The sequence below is a fragment of the Peromyscus maniculatus genome, chromosome 14, assembly GCF_049852395.1.
Source record: "Peromyscus maniculatus bairdii isolate BWxNUB_F1_BW_parent chromosome 14, HU_Pman_BW_mat_3.1, whole genome shotgun sequence".
Classification (NCBI taxonomy): Eukaryota; Metazoa; Chordata; class Mammalia; order Rodentia; family Cricetidae; genus Peromyscus; species Peromyscus maniculatus.
In genome coordinates this window covers 57,749,714-57,774,218 of record NC_134865.1, presented here as the reverse complement: position 1 = coordinate 57,774,218, position 24,505 = coordinate 57,749,714, and the positions used below count along the sequence as shown (strand labels likewise).

At 46.3% G+C, this 24,505-nt stretch overlaps 2 protein-coding genes across 4 annotated transcripts; one reads left to right on the top strand and one right to left on the bottom strand.

The window, feature by feature from the left end:
* Window positions 1-1,307: 1,307 nt before the first annotated feature.
* Zc2hc1c (zinc finger C2HC-type containing 1C) lies at window positions 1,308-11,872 on the bottom strand. 2 transcript variants are annotated; one of them, XM_006982832.4, is made up of 3 exons: window positions 11,471-11,872; window positions 9,356-10,670; window positions 1,308-1,860 (listed from the first exon to the last, which is right to left on the bottom strand). In XM_006982832.4, the coding sequence occupies exons 2-3, from the start codon at window positions 10,649-10,651 to the stop codon at window positions 1,597-1,599; spliced, it is 1,560 nt and encodes a 519-aa protein (XP_006982894.3). In that variant the 5' UTR covers window positions 10,652-10,670; window positions 11,471-11,872; the 3' UTR covers window positions 1,308-1,596. The 2 variants fall into 2 exon arrangements, with proteins under 2 accessions (XP_006982894.3, XP_042116872.2); XM_042260938.2 differs by lacking the exon at window positions 11,471-11,872 and adding an exon at window positions 10,761-10,948.
* On the top strand, window positions 11,813-22,227 carry Acyp1 (acylphosphatase 1). Of its 2 annotated transcripts, none has more exons than XM_006982834.4 (3): window positions 11,813-12,011; window positions 17,283-17,374; window positions 21,830-22,227. In XM_006982834.4, the coding sequence occupies exons 1-3, from the start codon at window positions 11,849-11,851 to the stop codon at window positions 22,043-22,045; spliced, it is 471 nt and encodes a 156-aa protein (XP_006982896.2). In that variant the 5' UTR covers window positions 11,813-11,848; the 3' UTR covers window positions 22,046-22,227. The 2 variants fall into 2 exon arrangements, with proteins under 2 accessions (XP_006982896.2, XP_006982897.2); XM_006982835.4 differs by lacking the exon at window positions 11,813-12,011 and adding an exon at window positions 16,884-17,034.
* The last annotated feature ends 2,278 nt before the right edge of the window (window positions 22,228-24,505 follow it).

Sequence of the window (24,505 nt, the reverse complement as noted above, 5' to 3'; positions counted from 1 at the left end):
ACGTGCCTATGAGCCCAGCCGATGAGGCAGGGGAATGTGGCTTTACTTGCATCATTCCCAGCTGAAGGAGTGGCAGCTGGTGCCCCCTGCCAGTGTGTCCTGTGTAGGTTACCGTCCAGAGTTGCCAGTCTCCAGTTTGTCAAGACGGGCTCCTATCTCAAAAGTCAACATATTTTTGAATGCTTCCTAACCATAAAGCATCTGGGGTGGGGTGGGGTGGGGAGCTGAAGAGATGGTTCTGAGGTTAAAGAACTTGGTGGTGCACACCTTTAACCCCAGCACTGGGGAGGCAGAGGCAGGGGGAATCTCTGTGAGTTCAAGGCCAGCCTGGTCTATAGGGTGAGTTCCAGGACAGCCAGGGCCACACAGAGAAACCCTGTCTCGAAAAAAGAACCTGGGTCCCCAGCACACGCCTGGTGGCTCACAACCATCTGTAACTCCAGTTCCAGGGTGTCCGACACTCTCCTGACTTCTGCAGGCACCGGGTGTACAGTCAAAACACTCCAAAGATATTCTTGAAAAGTTCTGAACGTCTGTGGGGATGTAACTTTAGTGACTTTAGCCATGGCTTAGTATCTCTTGCTTTTAACACGGGGTAAAGAACTTTGTGTACTCCTCAGGAAACTGGCCTGGGGGAGGGGCACGTCAGGCTAAATATCCAGTGGTCCTGGGAGCTTGAGCACTCTTCCTGAGCTGCTCAAGCCCACTGGTTGAAGGCCTAACGTGAAGGCCTGTCCTCACCGTGAAGAAGACCTGACCCTTTCAGAGTTTAAAATACAACTGTGGCTATGCTCTGATCGCAGGGCTATGAGACTGAGCATCGTCCACGCTTGCCTAGATGGGATCTGCTGCCTCAAGGTACCCTGACAGCCTTATTTGAAAGTGCCCAGGCAGCCTCTTTCTTTAACATATGAGATGCATTTAAAAAGAACAAGAACAGAGAAGAAAAATTGTTTTCTATCCATCCCTACCCTGTAAAGTGCAAAAAGATGTTTCATTATACAGTACACCACAGGGAAGCTTTAGGATACCCTGGTCCCCTAATGTTACATACTTTTGTTGGCTTTCAGCCAGGACCATGGGCCATGGAGGCCAAGGATAGATTTCCATTAATAATGCCTCCCAGCACAGTCTTACTATCTTTTATAAGAGTTACCATCTGTATGACAGTGACCCTCTGACCTCAACTCACTCATCTTTATACCCCTACTTTGAAGAGCAAGAAGGGCGAACAGCACCCCTGGACACATGCCATGGCCAGAAAACAACTGAATACAGGCACTGCCCCAGCACAAACCGTGCTCGGCTCAGGAGAAGAAAGCTTTAATGCAGCCTCACTGCCAATGCCCTCGCCCACCAATTCTTCAGGCAAGAACATAAACACAGCCACGGTGAGGATCCAGAGAGAAGCTGGGGCTCCCACCTGCCTCCTGCCAGGCAGCAGGCTCCCCTCCTGCCTGGTTTTGCTCAGCAGGCAGGTCCTGAGATCTGGAAAAGTCCTGTTTTCTCCCTGCTTCCTGGCCCTTATCCTCTGGTTGACTGCTGAAGGGACGTACAGCCTTCTGACTAAACAAGGCCATCTCGGCCACCGTCTGCTCAGCTGTCATGCCTCCTTGGGGGCGGAGGACGGTTCTTGATGGTCTTACACTTAGGTATGTGTCGTTCAGCCACCTTGGGAGCAAAGTGGCGGCTGCAGTGAGGACACTGGACGTAGTCTGGGTTTTCTGCAGGCAGGACGGGAGGCAAGTCTGAGGGATTCCCACCTCTGGCGATGACCTGCTGGACCTGTCGAGCATGGCGGAGGGTACGGATAAAAGATTCATGCTTCTGTCTCCAGGTGCTCTTCCGAGGAGGTTCCGTCTGTAACAGGAAAGGAACATTGAGCCGTCAGCCTCCATGGATCTCTCCTTGGCTGGGGCTCCATGAGAACAATAGGGGTGTGAAAAGGCTCTCAAGATCAAAGAGCAGAAAAGGGGGAGGAGTCATATCTGACCTGCCAGTACTGAGGCCCAGCCCAAGAGCCTCCAAGGGGGTCCTACCTGGAGGCCAGGCATCTTCCTGCCAGGTCGCCTAGAGGGTTGAGTGATGTAGAAAGGAGGCAAGTGTGGGGATGAAAGCAAGCAGAATTTAAGGGCTTCTCTCTGACCCTATGGATCCAGGTGCCCAGCACCCCAACTACCCTACAAAGAAAAGAGAGGCTTGTTCCCTGGAAAAATTGAACTAGATAATTTTGGGGGGGGGGGTGTTTTTTGTTTTAAGATTTATTTATTATGTATACAGTGTTCTGTCTGCATGTATACCTGCACACCAAAAGAGGGCAGCAGATCTCATCATAGATGGTTGTGAGCCACCACGTGGTTGCTGGTAATTGAACTGGATGAGCAGCCAGTGCTCTTAACCTCTGAGCTATTTCTCCAGCCAGAACTAGATAGGTTTTAAAGATATCTACTTATTTATTTTTATTTTATTTGCATTGGTGTTGTGCCTGCATGAGGGCATTGGATCCCCTGAAACTAAAGTTACAGACAGTTGTGAGCTGCCATGTGTGTGCTGGAAATTGAACATGGGTCCTTTGGAAGAGCAATCAGTACTCTTAATCACTGAGCCATCTCTCCATCTCCTTAGAGAAATATTTTTTAACTTCAATTTGTGTCTCTCTGTGTGTATGCCATATATGTATAAGTGCCCATGAATGAAGGCCTGGAGGGGGTGTCAGATCTCTTGGAGTTAGAGGTGGTTGGTTATAAGCCATCTGAAGTGAGTGTTGGAAATTGAACTTAGGTCCTCTGAAAAGCAGTAAGCACTCTTTAACGACAGAGGCAGCTCTCCAACTCCTAGATAGGTTTTAGTCAGAAAATCCATCCAGGATAAGGAACAGGTTTCGTCTCGGTGCTGATGGTGGGGAAGCCTGAGCAAGAACACCCAGCAAACACGGAACTGTCAGGCTCCCAGAGTCCCAGGAACTGGCATCTTCTTGGGAGAGACAATAGTTCTCTGGATTCACCCAGTAACCTGAAATGAACCTTCCAACACTGGCTTTGGGGGCCCACAATTACAGGGCTCACTTGATAAGTATGAAGCCATTTAGTGAATAAACCCACTAAGGCTTAAATGAAAAGCAGGGCGTGGTGGTGCATGCTTTTAATCCCAGTACTCAGGAGACAGAGACAGGAGGATCTCTGTGAATTCAAAGCCACCCAGGACTAAATAGTGAGACCCTGTCTCAAATCAAAAACAAAAAGAAAAATACCAAATGAACAGGCAAGGATTATCAGAGCTTTGATAAGAGCTTAACTAAAGAGAAAAGGTCCCCAAAACACAAAAACAAAAACTCAAGAAACTGAAACACACACACAAACACACACACACACAAAAACATTTTAACAGAAAAATATATCAATAAAGTATTGAAAGATATTGTGTACAGAGTATAGAAATAACTCAGCAGTTACCAGCATTGGCTGTTCTTGCAGAGGACCCACGTTTGAATCCCAGGGCCCAAGTGGATCCCATGCCTCCTTCTGGCCTCCTTGGGCAATGCATACACATGGTACAGACATACACACAGGCAAAACACCCATATGCATAAAATAAAAATAAATATCTTAAAAAATAAAGATTTTGTCCATAAAAGGAGTGTATTATGAAAGATGAACAACCAGAGAAACAAACTAACAATAACTATAACTTAAAAGCCTGATAGTCAAAACTCAAATAGAAGCATTATAAAATAATAAAGAAAAACTCTCGGGCTGGAGAGATGGCTCAGTGGTTAGGAACACTGGCTGCTCTTCCAGAGGTCCTGAGTTCAATTCCCAGCAACCACATGGTGGCTCACAACCATCTGTAATGAGATCTAGTGTCCTCCTCTGGCCTGCAGGCAAACATGCAGCCAGAACATTGTATACACAATAAATAAACAAATATTAAAAAAAAAAAGAAAGAAAAACTCTCCAAATGGAAAAAAGAGAGCAGATGAAAAGTAGAAATGATTGGAAAATGAGTCCAGAAAGTTCAACATGTGAGCAAACTTGTTCCAAAAAGGGCAGAAAGCATGACAGGAAGTTATTAAATAATATAATTAATATTTGTAGAATCAAAGATCACAAGTCTTGAAATGAAATGGCTTACCAAAACTCCAAAGCGATCACTGTAAAAACTTAGAATTTTAGAGTAAAATCGGCTTTTGGGAATGAAACAAAGTAGGTTTCATAAAATGCAGCAGGAATCAAAACATTAGATTTCTCAACAATAAACACTGGATGCTAAAAGCTAGAAAGAAATAACGTCTGAAAAGCTCTAATAAAGCGAGGAATCATGAAATGTTTTTCTCTTTTCATAACTTTTATTACATTTGTTCTTTGACAGTTTAAAAAAAAGAGTTCTAATAAAGGGCCAGGCATGAAGGCAGAGGCAGGCTGATTGATTTCTGTGAGTTCCAGGCCAGGTAGGGTTACACAGTGAGGCAATGTCTCAAAAAATGAAGTTCTGGTAAAATCATTTTCCTGCCTAGATTTCTATACCCAGCCAAATCATCAAATGGGAAGCATTTATGTAGATGTTTTCTTTAATTCCATGAATAAGAATACACCACCTATGCATATCTCTGGGTAAGCTTCAGTCAAACAAGCAGGCAGACAAGAAAAAGACAAGACCCAACACAGAAGAAAGGCAGAGGGAAGTTCCAAAGCCACAGAATGGCCAGACCAGATAGAGCAGGAGGAGAACGAGAAGTTTCCAGAATGGGGCAGGGGCACCTCAAACTGATTTGTTATCAAAGGAGTCTGGCACTTAGGAAAAAAACCAATTCCTAACATCCAGTAGATCAGTTAGGGGAAGTTTTTAAATATAGATTCACAGCAAATGAAGGAGATGAAAAGTAAGTCATTGGGCTGGAGAGATGGCTCAGAAGTTAAGAGCACTGACTGCTCTTCCAGAGGTCCTGAGTTCAATTCCCAGCAACCACATGGTGGCTCACAACCATCTGTAATGAGATCTGGTGCCCTCTTCTGGCCTGCAGTCATACGTGCTGTATACATAATAAGTAAATAAATAAATCTTAAAAAAAAAAAAAAGAAAGAAAAGTCATTGATTAACCCCAAGAACATGTTGGCAGGAGCAGCATTTGCTCACCAGTGAAGGAGATGTAGAATGGTATAATGGTTCTGTAAAATCCCACTGTTTTAAATCAGAACTGTGATCAACTAGAGTGGAAAGGGAAATAATCATAAAGAAGGTGAGGGGGAGAGGAATTTGAAACAAGAGCTTTGCCTGTGAGGATAAGCAGCCATCTGAGAACATGGAAGGTTGGCAAATCAAGAAAATAAGCATATGATTTAGAAACATGGAAATGCATGCCAGAAGACGTCTCACACAACTGAGACTCAAGTAGAGACCGGAGAAGGATGAAGTAAGACTGCATTATAGCCAGTTGGTGGTGGTGCACACCTTTAATCCCAGCACTCGGGAGGCAAAGCCAGGCAGATCTCTGTGAGTTCGAGGCCAGCCTGGGCTACAGAGCCAGATCCAGCACAGGCACCAAAAACTACACAGAGAAACCCTGTCTCAGAAAACAAACAAACAAACAAAAAAGACTGCATAATAAATCTTTTAGTACCACACGGTTTTAAAAATGTATTTTAAAAAGTATTTAAAATAAAATTGGGGCCAGGCAGATCTCTGTGAGTTTGAGGCCAGCCTGGGTTACCAAGTGAGCTCCAGGAAAAACACAAAGCTACACAGAGAAACCCTGTCTCGAAAAACCAAAAAAAAAAAAAAAAAAAAATTATCAGCCTAAATGTAGCCATTATAAGACCATTAGTTATGCTCCTTGTGAGCTGCCTGTTTTTTCTTTATAGTTCTTAGTTGTTCTTTTGCAGAGCAGCCTGATTAAGTCGTGCTAGGATCAAGAAAAATGGACCTTGGCGGTTCGTGTTCCTGGAGTTGTATCCATGTCATTGGATGCCGATACACTCCAGAAGAGAATTTGACATTGCTGCTGCTGTTATTGCTGTTATAGCAGAGGTGGCTACCACTGCTACTGTTTCTGGGATTACCATTTCATAATTGCTTACTATAGCTAGCACAGTGGAGACCCTGGCAGCAAAAGTAGCTACCACAGTTAATTAATCTTTCATTCTATTAGGCATGATAAATTTAATTCAATAGTTATATACATTTCGATTGGCTTTTAAAGTTATAAATTTATAAATTCAAGTTCCATTTGCCTTTGGGATACCATCTTACAAGGACTCCAATTTGCAGTAAGGTTTGTTAAGGAAGGGAATGACTCAGTTGCCTTTAGCCTACTGGCTGTGGGTGGGATAGGACCTCTGTTGGTCTTTTCTGTGTCGAACACACAGATTGCAAGCCCAGCGCCACTTTGAGATCTTTGGCAGCAGTTAACTCTGCAGCTCACACACGATTGAGCCTCTATGATAATGAGTATTCAGAGACGGGTAATGCCTGGGGGGTGCTCACCAACCTAAGACAGAGCACCTGTGTGGCCTGGGCAGGTGTCTCCATGACCGGTAAGGTGACCTGCTGACATCCCATGCAACCTAAATCAGAAGCTCATTTATTAGTAAAAGGGGGACCTGTAGGGCACTGCCCCCCCCCTTTTGGGTAACTGTTGCCTTGCTTGCTGACCTTGACCTTGATATCCTCCCTATGCTAATTCCCTCCCGGGTTCCACCCTCCTGAATGCTTAAGGGAAGTTCCTTGTCTATGTATCCTGCATAATGGGCGTTAACAGCTTAGATGCAAGATTGTAAAACATCAGTAGTGAACTTTTGCCCTCCAGGGTTCTCCCATTGTGCTGTAAGCCTGTATTCAAGACCTCCTCCCTCCTTCAATAAACTGCATTCGGCATTAAAAACAAACAAACAAACAAATAAAATAAAAATTGGGCCAGCAAGATGACTCAGTGGGTGAGGGTGCCTGTCATGGAGCCTAATGACCTGAGTTTAATCCCCAAGTTTAATCGCGCGTGCGCGCACACACACATACACACACACACACACACACACACACACACACACCACACACACACACACGAGAAGAAGAGAACCAGCTCTGGTCAACAGGCATGCGTGCACACCCATCCACACAAAATAAATAATATTAATCTTTCAGAGAACAGAGAAGACAAACACCTCTGGGTAAGAGGCGATACAAGGAATGCTATCGAAGGAAAAAGCATGCTCGACCAGGGGTGTCTTACTGACCCAGAAGACCAAAGAACTGGTGCTGAAAGATGGCCCCAGGAACCCTCAAAGAATGCAGCCAGAAGGACCTTCTGGGGTACGGTAGCTGTGTTCTCATCCTGTAGCATACTGAAATGTTCCTTAATACCTTAGGCACAAAGACGTGTGTGGGCTCCCGCCTCACGGGCTGACAGTCTGGTAGACATGGTTTGTGTCTGCTGGACGTTATATGAACATTAAATGACTTAGAGAAAGCCCAGATTTCAGAGTAGATGGGAAAAAAAATGTCAAGGAGCTGCAGTCACTTAGCCCAAAAATGGCACAGAGCTCTGGAGTGAGACTTGAGACACCCCCAGGGTAGGGTGCAGCTCAACTCAAGTCCTTTCTGCCTGTGTCCCAGTGCGGCCCATGACCTCAAACCAGTCTGCTCAGAGCTGGGATGTATTCTTTAGCTTCAGCGCTACTATATTTAGGAACTTAAGAAGCACAAGGTTCTTTTCAACGATGGCCCCAAATAAGTTATGATAGGCCTCAGGGAATCCCCAGTGAATTACTGGGCTGACCAAAGAGGAAAGAATAGTAACTGGTCACCCTGTCGTTAGCTGTCAGAGCAAAATGCTGACTTCTGGTTGGGAGCTGGATTTTAGGGACATTATTTCTGGGCATTCGGAAAACATTCTTGTGGTGATCTCTCAAATTGTACTGAGAGAAAACACTATAATTATAGTTATCTTCGAACATCCATTACATCGGTGGGTGTTTTTAAAGGCTCCAGCAAGGGGACATTTAAACTGTAAAGTCCTGATATGAGAGAATTGGGAGCTGGGTGTGGTGACCCACGTCTCTAATCCCAGCACTTGAAAAGCAGACAGGTGAGTTTGAGACCAGTCTCTGAGTTTGAGGCCAGTCTGGTCTACATAGGGAGTTCCAGGCCAGGGGAATGGAGGGAAGGGGAGAGGAGGGGAGAGACAGAGAGAAGGGGGAGGAAGAGAGAGAGCCCATGAGGGCACACATGCTCTGGGAAGAAATGAAACCAAAATATGTTCTATTTTTTCCCAAACTGTTAAGAGTTATATGGGGGCCTTTGAGATCATCTAACATGGGTTTTTCCCAACTCTGATCATCTTATTCTTTAATATTTTTCTTTAAATTCATGACCCCACAGAAATTACAGTCTTAATATGATTTTCTAAAATAAACATTATGGAGAAACTCTTATTTCACAAACCAAGTAGCATACCCTTGAAGGCTGGCCATGGGGCAACCGTCTCCAGGTGGGTCTAAATTAGCCGGTAAAGTCCTGAGTCCTATCAGCTAGGTGGCATCAATCTCTACCAGTTTCCACTAGGGGTTTTCTAAAATGAGGGGTGTTTTGGAGAGATAGCTTTAAAAAAAAAAAAAAGTACTTTATCCCTATGGTGTTAATACTCTAACTGGGGGGGGGGGGTGATACAAACTTACGTGTGTTTCTTGAATTTACTAAGAAAGTACATTGAAACTGAGCTCAGCTTTAAAGAGTAGGTACAACTGAGCAAGGTAACAAGGAGAGAATGCAAGGAATTCTCATAAGTCAAGAAAATACGGTTCTTACATTTGTTCTAACATAAAATGCAAGTTTTTAAATTTTTGTTTCTATGGTTTTTTTTTCCTTCAGCAAACATGAATTCGTTTTACAATAATCAAAAGGACATATATTTTAAAGCCTAGATTATGGAGTCAATTCTAGTAAGACTTAAATACTGACCCCACCTCATAAAGGTATAAAGATAGGCACTAACTCAAGAGCAGGGGCTACTGATCAGCAATAGACCGTTTATCTGGTACCTACAGGTCCCCGAGGACAACACGAAAAGATAAAAATCTACTTGAACTGTTAAAGGTGTGTGTGTGTGTGTGTGTGTGTGTGTGTGTGTGTGTGTGTGTGTGTGTGTGTAGGGGATGTCTGAGCCTTGAGTTTTGAATGGGCAATAAGATTCTCACAGAATTGTGGGCTCATGTGAAAAGTTCTGATCACAAAGACCAGCAAACAGAAGTTGTGATTCTCCCCTCCATCCCAGTTCCCAAATGAAAACTGGTGAGGACACAGCAGGCCATTACAGACGCCGCCCCCCCCCCCCCATACAAAGTCACGTCTAGGAGACTTTCTTTACCTTGGCTGTGTCTGGCCCCTTCCAGTTCAAGAACTGCTCTAGTTCTGTGCCCTTAGCCCGGGCCCGGGAGGAGTCGAACACTTTCCTCTTGGACCCTTGCACCCTGCCACAGACGGTGGAGTGTCTCTGCAGCCTGAGGGACAGGAAGGTGCGTCCACAGTGGCTGCACTTGCCCAGCTCTGGCTCTTCTGTGGAGGCGCTGGACCCTGAGGAGTCGGGCCTCCCGGACAGGCTTGATGCGGGCAACGCACTGCCCAGCTCTTCCGAAGGTTGAGAGAATTCGTCTGCCGCCGGCCCTGAGTCTCGGATTCTGTTGTTGCTCGCCATCAGCCTGTCCCTTTTGAGCCTCTGGACTTCATAACCAGAGAACGGAAGTGGACTAGAGTTTTCCTGAGCCCGTTCACAGGGTTGATCCTCTCCCCTGCTTGTACTGAACACCTCAGAACGGAACTCAGGGGAGAAGCTGGGTATGTGTGTGGCCTTGCTGCTACCGGCCCTAACTCTCCCCCCAGGTCCTGTCTTTCTTTGTAGCTCTCTCTCTTCACTTTCCTGGGCCTGTTTCTGTCCCTTCTGAATCCTTCGGAGACCCTCTTCTGTCTTCTTCAGCTTCTCTCTCAGGAGGATCTCCTTCCTTCGGATTTCCTTCCGTAAAGTCTCCCCTGCAGCTTCTAGTCTTTGGATCTGTGTCCACTCGGTCCTGTGGAGGTCTGCCATGACCTTCTTCTCTGCCTGCACGGAGGCACGAATAGATGGATTCACCCAGCTCCTCAAACCAAAGTCGCTGTCTGAAAACTCAGGAAGTCTTGGGTAGACATTCTGGTCCCCATCAGTGCCCGGCTCACCTGTATGAGACTTCCGGTGGACCATGGGCTTCAGTGGGTATGCCCGATCCACTCCAACTCGTTTCTTCCTAAGGGGAATGAAGTCCTGGTTGTTTGCTTTGGGATACCGGGGCTGAGGGCTTGACAAGGAAAACAAAGCCTTTCCTTGGCCCTGGGGGTTGCTTCCTGAGCTTGGCTGGCTGGTGCTGGCACTGTGGGGACAGGAGTGCCTCCGGGCTTTTGTGGGGACATTCCTTTTGGGGTGAGTGGAGACATCCTCCTCTTGCCCCAGCTCTGTGCTGCTCCAAAACTTCTGCTGGAAACTGTCCCGCCAGTGTCCCATCGAGGATCGCTGGGAAGAGTCACCTTGTCCGTAAGGGTCGCGCTTAGCTGAGTGGAGCCCTGGCGCTTCTGTTTTATTATGTGGGAACATAACGCCCACAGGCAGATGTGGAGCCAACTGGAGACCAGCCATTCAGGGCCTGGACCGAAGCCTAGGGGAGATTTAAAACAGATACATGTGAAGAATTGGTCTGAGGTTCCCTCCCGGCTGCTAGAGTAAACTGTTTGTACATTTGCCCTACCCACGTTCCCTTGAAACGTTTCTCGGGACTGTAGCGCTGGACCAGCCCCGACTTTCCTTCAATAAGCACTGAGTGAGTGATGACTGTGTGCCAGACATTGTTAAGTCCCAGGACCAAAACATGAACGGGACACAGGTGCTCTCTCTGCCACTGGCTTTCCTCCACACCGGTACCGGATCTGCCATACACTGTTATGGAATGGGTGGAAAGAGCCTTGGATCATCTGTGACAAAACACACACAAAAACAAAAAACCCAGGCAACCTGCTCTTCCTAGCCCCGGTTCTTGTAAACTGCAGAGTCCGCTCTGAATCCAGTCCCACATTTTTTTACAGGGTGAGAAGAGTGGCCTGGCGACAGCGCCTGGCACGGAGCTCTCTCTCTCTCCCTGGGCTTTCCCGCTGCTGGGAACTGCGAAGAGCTCGGGGCCGCCCCGACTCGAAGCAGGTGCTTGGATGTCAAACCCTGATTCAAAGGTGCCCTGCGGCACCCACGGCACCAGGCACCGGTGTGTGCAGGGAGGGTGAGGTGGGGCGGTGACACCCGACCGCCCCAGCCCGCTTTAGATCCGGAACTCGGAAGTCACGTTCTGCCCCAGAGGGTCAAACGGTAACCCTCACGGGGGACTCGGCCTCGAGAGATAAACGCTCGCTCTCCGGTCCCTCGGGGGGCCGTGGTATCGATTCCGTGTCTCCCCTCCTTTTCGCGTACCTGAGGCGCTTGGGGGCCGCTCCTGCTCGGGGTGAATCCCCAAGACCCTAGTGTTCCACACCTGGCTAAACCCAACCGCCGTCCGCGCAGGCGCTGTCTGTCCACCTCTGTTATTCCCGTTGCCTGGAGACCAGAGCGCCGCCTCCGGTGGCGACCTTCCCAGCCCCGGACACGCGCAGGCGCAGTCCACAAGCGTCCGGAGCTGCCCCGCCGGGTTTGGGGCAGAGGAAGGTGGGGTGGGAATGCAGGCGGGTCACTTGACGCAGGGTGCAGCCAACTCCGCAGCTCAGATCGGCGCTGCCCTTGGGAACAGGGGGAGGGATAGGAGAAGCTTTTCTGGGGCTACATTAAAGGAGAACTTGGGTTTCCCTAAGAAGGATGCTCCCAGACCTGAGGGTGGGCCCTTATCTGGAGAAGGGTGGAGCCCCTAGATGGGCTGCGAAGTCACCCCGCCACAGTATTCGGGGGTCCGCCCGGCTAGCGGGAGTGGGACTGCTGATCGCCCTCCTGGGCGCACTTGGCTGCTGCGCCCAGGCCCCAGGTAGGGCTCCAAAGCTCCAAGCTCCGAACGTGCTCCTGGGCTGTCTTCCCTTGCAATGTTTGGGCGCTTGCTATTAGATTTACTTTTATTTCGTCACGTATTATTGTTCCAGAGTAGTGTCTAAGGCCAATCTAATCATTTTACTATTAACAATGTTTTGCTCTCATGTGGTAAATCTGACCGTTTCTCCTTAGGGCCCAGGAATGACTCAGCCAAATGTAATGATAATAAAGTTAACTACCAGATCGACAATCGTGAACATAACTTGATTTCCACATTAAATGATCCCCTGTAACTTTTTGACATCAGAAGAGGGTTTATTTGTCTTCTTCGTGCTTCAGTTCATGTGGATAAGCTTTTTGGAACAGACAAAGCACAGTTTTCCCTGTAACTAAAGCAGAAGATTCGTGCACGTGGGAAATAAAGTAGATGGCAGTCTCGTTAATACTTCAACATATCAGATGTCGGCTTTTATGTGCTACAAAGAAATTCCTTGGTGGGCTCTCTAGGGCAGATTGTCAGTCCTTGTTTTCGTTCCCAGTTGTCTCTTTTGCCTCTCCACATTGCAGACTTTCCCCGCTGACTCGTCTCTCGTCTCTCGGTAAACCTCAGCTCCCCGCGGCTTCAGTCACTCTGCTATGGCTTGCCCCTATGCATCCTGCTTAACTAGTTTCCATACTCTCCGTCGTAATCTCTGGTTTTAAAATACGCATAACTCCCTCATGCAAAACAAGTTTCTCTTCACTGGAATTGTCTCCCCTATGTTAGGACTCCACTTGTCTCTCTTCTGTTTTGTTTTGTTTGTGTTTGAGTCAGGCTCCATATTTAGCCAACTGTTAGCACTGTTTAGCCCCTCCTGCCTATTTAATTCTCTTGCCTCAGATCCCCCTCAGGCTGGGAATGCACACACACACACACACACACACACACACACACACACACACACATACACACACACACAGAATATCTGTGTGAGTGTATGCCATGTGTGTGCAGTGCATAGGAAAGCCAGAAGATGGCATTGGAACCCCTGGACCTGAAGTTATGGCAATTGTGAGCCATGTAACATGACATCTCAATCTCTTTCTTTCTATCTGTTTTGTTTTGTTTTTTGAGACAAGGTCTCAAAATGTAGCCTTGGTTGGCCTGGAACTTGCTGTGTATTCCAGGCTAGCTTTGAACTCATAGAGATCCACTTGCCTCTGCCTCCCAAGTGCTGGAATTAGAGGTGGGCACCATGCCCAGCACACCACAATTTCTTGATAACAAACCCTACACACACACACACTTTTCTTGATCCCTGCTCCTTGTCCCCTGTGGTCTGGCTACACAGCTATCCATGCCTTCCCACGAGTAAAGACAAGAAGGCAAGCTTCGCTGGGCGGTGGTGGCTCACGCCTTTAATCCCAGCACTCAGGAGCCAGAGGCAGGCGGATCTCTGTGAGTTCGAGGCCAGCCTGGTCTCCAAAGCGAGTTCCAGGAAAGGCGCAAAGCTACACAGAGAAACCCTGTCTTGGGGAAAAAAAAAAAAAAAAAAAAGGCAAGCTTCTATTTCAGCAGCCTATTCACTTGACAGTCGCTCCCTGAAGACTCTTCTCACTACTCCTGCATCCTCTTGTCTTCTTTCTCAGCCTTGCTCCATCCATTTCTAGTTAAGGTTTCTGGCATTTATACCTTTCCCTTTGTTGGCCTCCTAAGTTTAGATGTTCTCCCAAGCACTCTTAGTTTGCATGTATATGCAGTTAGAGGCATTATCTTCCTTATGACTTCTACCAGATGCTGACATTTAGAATTTCACCTATGTTTAAAATTCCTTGGGGGGCTGGAGAGAAGGCTCAGTGGTTAAGAGCACTGACTGTTCTTCCAGAGGACCCAAGTTCAATTCCCAGCACCCACATGGTAGCTCACAACTGTCTATAACTCCAGTTCCAGGGGATCTGACACCCTCACACAGACATACATGCAGGCAAAACACCAAAATGCAAATGAAATAAAAATAAATAAATATTTTAAAAACATTCCCTGCTTAGTGATAGTCTCCCTAGTTATAAATTTCCAACTACCCACCTGGCACAGTTCCTCATGACGGTTTCTCAGGATCCCCAAACTCAGTGTGACAGAACACTGATTGTCTTCCCATTCCCTGTCTCCTGTCTCCCCATGTCCCATGTCCTCTCACCCTCAAAGCATCCACCATCTTCCTCTTCTCTCTGTCTTTTGCCATCTCTTCCAACTGACCTACAAAGTCCACTGACTTTACATCTCCAGTTTGTTCTGGAGAAAAAGACCGTCTCCTCTCTTGTTCTGCCTGTGTTTCTCATGGCAATGGCTTCACCCTCCTCACCATCAGCATCTGTGCCCCAAATCCATCCTTGCTGTTTTCCAACTGAGGATTCTAAAACCTTCTTTCCTAGCTTTCTTGGGAGATTAACGGGGCCTGGGCTTATCAATCAGTGGTAGAATGTATACTTAGAATGCATAGGACCTAGGTGCCATTCCCAAGCAACGAAGAACACACACATAGAGGAGTGAGGAGGGATGGAGGGAGAGAGGGAAATTACAAATAAAAAGTGTATATAGTACTTTGGAAACTCATATACTAACTGGATTGATACTGGGATTAGCATAGCTGCTGCTCAAGAATGAAATACAAATTTATGAAGTATGTCTCTTGAAACATGTGTGTATTGAGGCCGCGGAACTAGCTCAGCCAAGACCCGAATCAGTCGTCAGGACCCACATTTTAAAAAGCCAGACTTGGTGGCACAGATTTGTAATCCTGCTTCTGAGATCGCAAAGACAGGTGATTCCCTGGGTTCCCTGCCAGTCGTCCTAGCCTACTCGGCAAATTCCAGGACAGTGAGAGACCCTGTCATAAGAAAAAAAAAGGGTTGTACCTGGAGAATGACACACCACATGTGTCCACATACACACATGAACAAGAAGATAATATATATATATATATATACATGCATATATATACATATATATAAAACAATGTAAATGTGTTTTGATACAAGTACACATTGTAAAATTATTTAACTGAGCTAACCAGTAAATCCTTCTGATCCTATAGTTTCTCTTCCACAGTGACTTGTTGAAAAAAATTGAGATAGATGATTTAGCCATATTTGATCTCCCACATTAGATGCAGAATATCTCTATAGTCCTGTCTCCCCTTAATAAACTGAGTCAATCTCAGCAGGTCTCGACAACCATGGTTGTGCAGTGGGAAGCAATATCTTGGGGATAAAATGTGGGCATATATTCAGGAGGATCCCCAGAGGTCCAAACGTGCACATGGCGTTGAGAGCCCTTGGCTTCATCACAACTTCTTTTACCTTCTTGCCCGTGGGTACCACCTTACCCACAGGCTGGGGAGTGGTGATAGAAGGCAGTATTTGGGGAGTGGACTTTGGACTGGCCGCCTGAAACTAAATCCTGGCTACATCACTTTCTGGTTGCGGTCCTGTAACTTTGGAAACGTGCTGTCTTCTCCACATGCCCTTTCTCAGTCTTCCCAGTCAGAATTAATCTCTGCTTCTTCATAACACTTTCTGTCTCTGCGATAATGCCGGCCTGGTTCATGATGAACTCCCAAAGAATGTTTATGAAGTGCATTACCATGTTGCACATTATCTTGTCATTCTGTGCATGCATATTTATCTATGACAAGGAACTCTTTGAGGGCAAAGATATTGTATCATTCGTCTTTGTACACCATATGGTGTTCTGTCCATTTAAATACTCAGTGGGTTTGGAGTCTACAGGGAAACTTATTTTAAATGAATGTTAGAGAAGTTACATCAATCGGATACACTGTTTGGTGTTGTTTTCAAATATTGCCAAGGACACCGTTCAACCCAGCCCCTTCACCTCCCAGCAGGAAGGCTTTATGACTCTGTAATGGGGAACAGTGTAATGGTGGATTACCATAGCTACCACTGCAAACCATCTCATCCTGCCAAACCTGCCAACCAGCATATTAACAAATGGGACCCAGTGTCATGAGATAATATAATATATACAAGCAATCCAAGAAGGAACAATAAACACCACACACAATGTGTTTCGCACACATTCTTGATCCTAAGGGTAGCTGAATTCCAATCCATACAAGTCAATTCTCATTTTAGCAATCCTCACCTAAAACCCCTTAATAATAATTCTCCTTTTTCTAAAAGTAAATGAGTGCCCTTTGGTCACTTTGCTTAGATTTATTGATTCAGTTGAGATTCTGGAGCCACGGATTACTTGCCTGTGCTTTATTATTTGTTTATTATTTTATTTGAGTATGATTTCAGTGAGGTAGACTCAGGGTGGCAGCTTCCAAAAACCCAGATAGAATAACTTCACCATGAGGTCCTGTGCATTTATTGTCTCTTGCTACCAAGTCCAAATTATTCATGACCCAAAATTGGAAGAGAATTGAAAGAAAGGAAAAAAAAAAAAAGCAGGCCAGAAAGGTGGATATGGGCCCTATTCTATTGATTTATATATGATGTTTAATGTTTACTGTCTGTCTCCCACCTCAAGAATGGATAAGCTACTCCAGCGCAGGATTCTGCTATGACGGTCACTGATATATGCCAACAGCCCATGACACGTAGTGGGCCGTCGTGTTACTGTTTAGTTTATGAGTGGTCATATTCTAAGTGTTTTGTCTGTGCCTTTTTACACCCACGGGAAAATGAGAAGAGAGGTACGTTTAGGGACAGAAGTGGGTGCAGGCTGGGTCAGGGTGTGCAAAGCCTGACTCTGCTCGGAAGATCCATCACGCCACCTCCAGTCTGACTGGTCCTGAAGCCCCGCCCTTGGGCGGGCTCTTGGCCGACAGCCTACCTGTGATTGGTTGCACCGCGTTGATGGGCGTGCAGGGCCACCTTGGAGGAGCCGCGCTCTAAACTTCCGGGAGCGGCGGTTAGCATAACGCGGGCGGTTGACCTGGAGGTCTCCCGGGCGGTTCGGAGGCTGGTTGGGAAGCCCAGGAAACCTGAGTGTCCGCCGCTCGGATCATCCAAGTGTCAGTGGAGGGGATTGCGGGCCCCGTGGGGAGAGGATGGATGGCGGCCGCAGGGCTGCGAGGGTAGTGGGGTGAAGGCCCTCGACCAGGGGCTTGCGTACCCACCCACCCACCCACCTACTCCTGCAGTTCCGGAACCCTGAGGTTCCGGAGAGGTCCCAGTGGTGATGGAACATGGGTGCAACCCCTTTCTTAGGATGGGGTCCTGGCATAGCGCCTCACCTTGCTGCTTTCCTGGTTTCTGACAGGTTTGAGGATGGCAGAAGGGGACACCTTGGTCTCAGTGGATTACGAAATTTTTGGGAAGGTTCAAGGGGTGTTTTTCCGCAAGTACACTCAGGTATGTGACCTATAGGCTTGAAGAGGTGTTGGGGCGCATAATTAGGTGATGGACATGAGGCCTGGTTCTGGGAAATGGGAATTTGGAGAGGCTGGCTTTTTGGTAGCTTCAAGAGGAGAGTTGCGACTCGAGATGGAGCGATGGATTGAGACTGTTCTGCAGTCTGTAAAACACGATGCAAAATGCAAGTGGCTCCTGACTGGTCTCTTTCAAGGAGTGGTAAGTGAGCATCTAGACGCTCTTCCGAAGGATATCCCCAAGCACCCTGTGGTACTGTCTGTCACCAAGCCAAGCCACTTTGATAGGAAAGCTACCGAAAAGTTATGTAAGCACCCTTCATACCCATTGCAAGTTTATTCCTCCAACTTCCTCTCAGTACCTCAGTTTCTCTCTTTTCACCCTGGGACTCAAACCCAGGGATTGTATGCAGGCTAAGCAAGCATTACCAGCTAAACTATTTCCCCCCGGCCCTTCAATTAATTCCTTTCTGTTCTTTTTCTCTTTGAACGAGAACAAGAACATCCACCTTTTCTAATGTAAGCTTTCCTGATTAAAATACCTTATCAAGCTGTGCATGGTGACACACGACTTTAATCCCAGCACTGAGGAGGCAGAGGCAGGCGGATCTCTGTGAGTTCGAGGCTAGCCTGATCTACATAGGGAGTTCAGTACACCAAGGATTACACAGAGAAACCCTGTCTCAAAAAAAAAAGTTCTTCATTCCAGCATAGGTGTTAACATGGAAGGTGAGTCTGGTGTTCCCCTTGTCGTAATGGGGAATGTTTGAGGAAAAGACTTGGTAGCCCGGGCCTCTTCTTCCCTGTTACTAATCTTCAGCAGAGGGAGATGAGGCTGTTGTCTGCCCAAAGCCTGCGCAACCCTCCGGATTAAGATGCAGGTCTACAGAACTTCCCTCCAGTGTCGTATTGCCAGGACTGCGGTGCTAAAACTTCAGACCTGAATCTTTGAAAGAGGGATGTCAGTTGTTATTAATTCGAAAATCCATTTTCCTGTCTGTATTCCTTTGTGAAGCACCCGTTAAATGCTGCAAGTCATAACGATATTTGAGTTAGCTTTACCGCTGGTTATGCAGGGCAGGATCCTGTGTCTTAGTAAACGGTGGTGACATGCTCCAAGAGGAATCTTAAGTTGTCGAGGAAAAGGGAACAGATATAATAGGGCATCCTTCTCTCTCTGCCCCCACCTTCACCCCCAGTTTGTAGACAGTTTAGAATACAGAAAAGCAGGGGCTGGAGAGATGGCTCAGCGGTTTAGAGCACTGGTTGCTCTTCCAGAGGACCTGGGTTCAATTCCCAGTGCCCACATGGCAGCTCACAACCATCTGTAACTCCAGTTCCAGGGGATCTGACACCTTCACACCAATGCACATAAAATAAAGTTAAAAAAAATACTAAAAAAAAAAAAAAATACAGAAAAGCACCAGATGGTGGTGGCACACGCCTTTAATCCCAGTACTCAGGAGGCAGAACCAGGCGGATCTCTGTGAGTTCGAGGCCAGCCTGGTCCACAGAGTGAGATCCAGGATAGGCACCAAATCTACACAGAGAAAACAAACAAAACAAAAAATACAGAAAAGCAAACACTGATTACGAAAATGCTGTTTGGGGACTCTTCTTTTCCTTTCCTTTCCTTTCCTTCTCTTTTCCAAGACAGGGTTTCTCTGTGCAACCCTGGCTGTCCTGGAACTGGGTCTATATTCCAGGCTGGCCTCAAACTCAGAAATCCGCCTGCCTCTGCCTCTGCCTCTGCCTCCAGAGCACTGAGATTAAAGGTGTGCGCCACCACTGCCTAGCTTTTAGGATTTTTCTTTCTTTAGATTTTAGATTTGTAAGCATTTGTTTTCTTTTCTTCTTCTTCTTCTTCTTCTTCTTCTTCTTCTTCTTCTTCTTCTTCTTCTTCTTCTTTTTTGGTTTGGTTTTTGTTTTTTTGAGACAGGGTTTCTCTGTATAACAGCCTTGGCTGGCTTCGAACTCACAGAGATCCACCTGCCTCTGCCTCTTGAGTGCTGAGATTAAAGGCATGTGCCACCACCACCCAGCAACTTTATTTTATTTCTTTTTTAAATTAATTATTTTGTGTATTGGTGTTTTGCCTGCATGTATGTCTGCATGATTGTGTCGGATCCCCTGCAAATGGAGTGACAGACAGTTGTGAGCTGCCATGTGGGTGCTGGGAATTGAATCCAAGTCCTCTGGGAAAGCAGCCAGTGCTCTCAACCACTGAGCCATCTCTCCAGCCCCCATTGTTCGCCTTTAAAGACACTGTGATTACTTCTTAGACAGAGAAAAGAAACATTAGGAAAAAAAGCAGCAGAATTGGAAAGGGGATTGGCATGAGATTTCCTCCTTCAGAGATGAGCTTTACTGGGAGAGCCTTGTGACTGGGGGGCAGGTCTATGCCAGGCCTTGAGGTAGGAGAGCAGATGAGAGACAGTACATCAGATCTGGCAACAAGGCAGAGCTTGCAAGCTTTCTGGGAAGGTGGCTCAGTGGGTAAAGGCATTTGCCACCAAGACTGGTGGACTGAGTTCAATCCCCAGGACCCACAAGGTAGATGGAAGGAGGGAATGGACCTCTGCAAGCAGACCTCTGACCTCCACACTTGTGCTATGATATGCATGCCTCACCCTCATAAATAAGTAAATGTAATTAAAAAGTATATTTTTGTAATGGAGAGGAGCATCGTTAAGAAAGATAACTTAGCTGGGCGTTGGTGGCGCACGCCTTTAATCCCAGCACTCGGGAGGCAGAGCCAGGCGGATCTCTGTGAGTTCGAGGCCAGCCTGGGCTACCAAGTGAGCTCCAGGAAAGGCGCAAAGCTACACAGAGAAACCCTGTCTCGAAAAACAAAAAAACAAACAAAAAAAAAAAAAAAAAAGAAAGATAACTTAGGAGCCTGGGGAGGTGGGTCAGCAGCCCATGCTGTTTTTCCAAAGGACTCAAGTTCAGTTGCCAGAACACACATAGGGTGGTTCATAACCACCTCTAATTCTAGCTCCAGGGGACCTGGCCCCACCCTCTTCTGGACTCCATGGGAACCAGTACTCAACACATTCCCATACTGCACAAAAAGAGCCACCACAGATGGAACCTTCAATGAAATCCCCCAAACAAAGGCAAATATCTGACTTTTATGTTCTTTCGGTATTAGAGTTTGTCAGTAAGTTCTTTTTAGCGATTTAGTATAGGACAGCCTACAGGATAAAGAGCATGGAGGAACTGGATACTGGATAGGACCATATATTAGGAGCTATGAGCTGTGAGGTTGTAACACAGCATGGCTTCTCAAACTCAGTCCAGAGAGCGCCACAGCAGGGACATGGTCTGATTTCTCCAGGCTGCCTGTCTGGTCTCTTAGAGCAGCCAGTATCTTCAGTGGGTGGCCCGTGATCTGACAAATGGAAACCTGATAGCTGCAGGGCCTGGTGAACCCCTTAATGTTCAGAGCCTGCTCACAGCTGCCTCTTTTCTCTACCAAGTATGACAGAAAGTGGGCTGTGGGTGCAATGTAAACATGTTAGGTTAGAGAGTCCTCTGCAGTAAAAACAATGGTTGTGCTGCCCAGGAAATTGTGAAATACTGTGTAATGATCTTTAAAGATACAATGGGTCACTTCATCTGGATTCATTTAGGTGTGGTCTTGGCTAAAGGCAAAGGCAAGGATCACATAACTTCAAGCCTTTTCTATTTAATACACCCAGTAGATTGCTGATTAAGAGAATGAGGGTCAGGGGTATAGCTTAGAACTATTGTGCTTGCCTAGATAACATGTAAAGGCCCTGGGTGATCCCCAGTACTACAAAAACACTAACACTCAGGGTCTCTCCCACTTCGATTTATTTGACTGGGCATGATGGTGGGCACTTATAATTCCAGCACTCAGAAGGTAGAGGCAGGAGGATGGCTGGAAGATCAAGCCTAGTCTGGACTACCTGATGAGTTCTATCTAGGTCAGCCAAAGCTACATAATGAGAATGTCTCAAAAAAAAAAAAAAAAGAAAAAAGAAAAGAAAAGAGAGAGAGAGAGAGGAGAGAAAGAGAGAGAGAGAGAAAGAGAGAAAGAAAAGGGGGAAAAAAGACAAGAAATGAACAAGCTGGAAGCCGAGGACCCTAGAACAGTCAGCCTTAGGAAATTATTTTAAAGGCATCTTTTTGGAGCTGACTCTTCAGTACTTAACCACATTTATTACTACATAATGGAAATTTCAAAGAAGCCAACGCTGAGTTCTGTAGAATAAAAAAGGAGGAATGGAATCGAGCGGCTAACACTTGATGTTAAAATCAGCTACGGGATCCTCCTTGGTGTCCGTTTTGATTTTTCTGGGCAATGTCAAATTAGTTTCAGTGGTTTGATTCTAGGCCAAGATTCCGGCCACAGATTCTAGTCTCTCTGGTGCAATCTAACTGGATCGCTCTTTCCTTTTCTCTCCCTTAGGCTGAGGGTAAAAAGCTAGGTCTGGTAGGCTGGGTCCAGAACACCGATCGGGGCACAGTGCAGGGACAACTGCAAGGCCCCATCTCCAAGGTGCGTCCCATGCAAGAATGGCTGGAGAAAAGAGGAAGTCCTAAGTCACACATTGACAGAGCACACTTCAACAACGAGAAAGTCATCTCAAAGTTGGATTATTCAGACTTCCAAATTGTAAAATAATGACCTGAAGTGTTTCCAAATAACCTCACTCCTTTTTTATTGATATAGAACAATTCTATGCTCAGTATTAGAATTTCTCAGTAAGTTATTTTAGCTGTGTTTTTGAAAGCTACCGTGTGTTACATGTATGATGGAATACAATTGTGTACAATTTTATCCAATAAAAACACATTAGAACCTTATGCTCTCTGTGCTTTTCAAATCTTCAGTGAACTTTTGGGCAACATGAGGTATTCAATCTGTTGTGAGGGGAAGATTTTGAGGTAGTTTAGAGAGGTCTGAAAGAGAAGTGACTTTGAATCATTTCTTTAAATTGTTACACAGTTTCTTCAGGAGATTCAGTGTGTGGTAAGGTCAGGTTGGAAGCCTTGAGATGTGTTGGGCTAGTTACTTTTGGTTTTCAGGCTCTCCGAACATCTGCTGTCATTCCTTTTCCATGGGTTAGAAAGTCACAGGCAGTAGTTATGGGCTGGCTGTGCCCCCTCCCCTCATTTGTATGCTCAGACGCTAAAACAAGTCCCAATCCTCCACAACCGCAGACACACACGTGTGTGTGTGTGCGCGCGCACAAAAGATATGAACACAGCCAGCTACACCCCAAGAAGAGGCCTCAGAAGGTGTCCTGGCTGACACCTTAATCTCTGATTTGTGCAAGATCTGGGGAAAAACAAAACAACAACAACAAAAAAAAACCCCTGCTACTTAAGCCACCCAGCCTGTGGCCTTTTGTCACAGAGCCCTGGCAAAACGGACCAATAATCAGGATCTTGCTTCGCCGGCCCTAGAAGTCTAATTTGGTTTATTAGTAATTAAACAAATAGATACTTATTTCAAAATTTGTCATAAGTTCCATTAAAGGGAGGAGGGGTGTCCTGGAGGGATGGCTCAGCAGTTATGAGCATTGGTAGCTCTCCCAGAGGTCATGAGTTCAGTTCCCAGCTCACAACTATCTACAACTGTAGTCCCACAGGATCAGATGCTCTCTGGTAGGATGCAGATGTAATGCAGACAAAAATCTATATATGTAAATACATAAATTTAAAAAAAAAGTTTCAGGGCCCAGGGGAGGAGGTTTCATTGAAACTAAGACTGAGGCAAAAAACTGATGGGCTAATAATTCCCAAAATATTCTCACTGTGCTGTTAAGAGCTCTGTTCTCCTTCAGTTAGGAAAAAACAGTAGTGGCTGAGATCTTTGGCAGCAGTTAACTCTGCAGCTCACACACGATTGAGTCTGTATGATGAGTATTCAGGGATGGGTAATGCCTGGGGGGCGCTCACCAACCTAAGACAGAGTGCCTGTGTGGCCTGGGCAGGTGTCTCCATGACGGGTAAAGTGACCTGCTGACGTCCCATGCAACCTAAGTCAGAAGCTCATTTATTAGTAAAAGGGGGACCTGTAGAGCCCTGCCCCCCCCCCTTTTGGGTAACTGTTGCCTTGCTTGCTGACCTTGACCTTGATATCCTCCCTATGCTAATTCCCTCCCGGGTTCCACCCTCCTGAATGCTTAAGGGAAGTTCCTTGTCTGTGTATCCTGCATAATGGACATTAACAGCTTAGATGCAAGATTGTAAAACATCTTAGCTGACTTCTGCCCTCCGGGGTTCTCCCATTGTGCTGTAAGCCTGTATTCAAGACCTCCTCCCTCCTTCAATAAACGGCATTCGGAATAAATAATTAAAAAAAGATTAAAGAAAAAAGCAGTAGTGGTATTGGGAAGATCTAAAAAATAAAAAATAAGAAAGAAATCAATGAATGGATCCTGGCGTCCTGATTTGCAAATTAAGAAAGTTGTAGGAGGCAGAGGCATGTGGATCTCTGAGTTCAAGGCCAGCCTGGTCTAAAAAGTGAGTTTCAGGACAGCCAGGGCTACACAGAGAAATCCTGACCTGACAAACCAAGAGAGAGGGATGGAAAGAGACAGGGAGAGGAAAGAAAGTCTGGCTTCTCAGCATTTATTCTAAGAACGCACTTTATTCTCTGAATGTCTTCTTGCCACCAGGACACGGTAGTAAACAAAACCAAACCCCACCTTCACATAGTTTACATTCTAGCGAACAAAAACTAAGGAAACAAAATATTAAGTCGGGGACCCAGTGGTGGTGGCGCACGCCTTTAATCCCAGCACTCGGGAGGCAGAGGCAGGTGGATCTCTGTGAGTTCAAGGTCAGCCTGATCTACAGAGTGAGATCCAGGACAAGCTCCAAAGCTACACAGAGAAACCTTGTCTCGAAAAACCAAAAAATAAAACTCAAAAAACAAAATATAAGTCGGGACCAAATATTAGTACATGCAAAGGAGAAGAGAACGAGAAAGAGAACAAAGCAAAACTTATTGGAAACAGCCTATCACCCAGTCACCAAAAGAGAATTAGGCACGAGCCAGGTGAAAAGGTGCAAGTGGTGAAAAGGTGCAAGTTCCCAGCCGGGCCACCTTGGCGCCTGCGCACTAGATGTGCAG

Bases quoted from the DNA above. Each gene is read 5' to 3' on its own strand.
- Acyp1 (XM_006982834.4), top strand. From the start codon at position 11,849: ATGCTCCCAGACCTGAGGGTGGGCCCTTATCTGGAGAAGGGTGGAGCC. The intron at 12,012-17,282 runs GTAGGGCTCCAA...GGTTTCTGACAG, and splicing joins CTGCTGCGCCCAGGCCCCAG to GTTTGAGGATGGCAGAAGGG. The intron at 17,375-21,829 runs GTATGTGACCTA...TCTCTCCCTTAG, and splicing joins TTTTCCGCAAGTACACTCAG to GCTGAGGGTAAAAAGCTAGG.
- Zc2hc1c (XM_006982832.4), bottom strand. From the start codon at position 10,651: ATGGCTGGTCTCCAGTTGGCTCCACATCTGCCTGTGGGCGTTATGTTC. The intron at 1,861-9,355 runs GTAAAGAAAGTC...TTCCTGTTACAG, and splicing joins AGGGGCCAGACACAGCCAAG to ACGGAACCTCCTCGGAAGAG.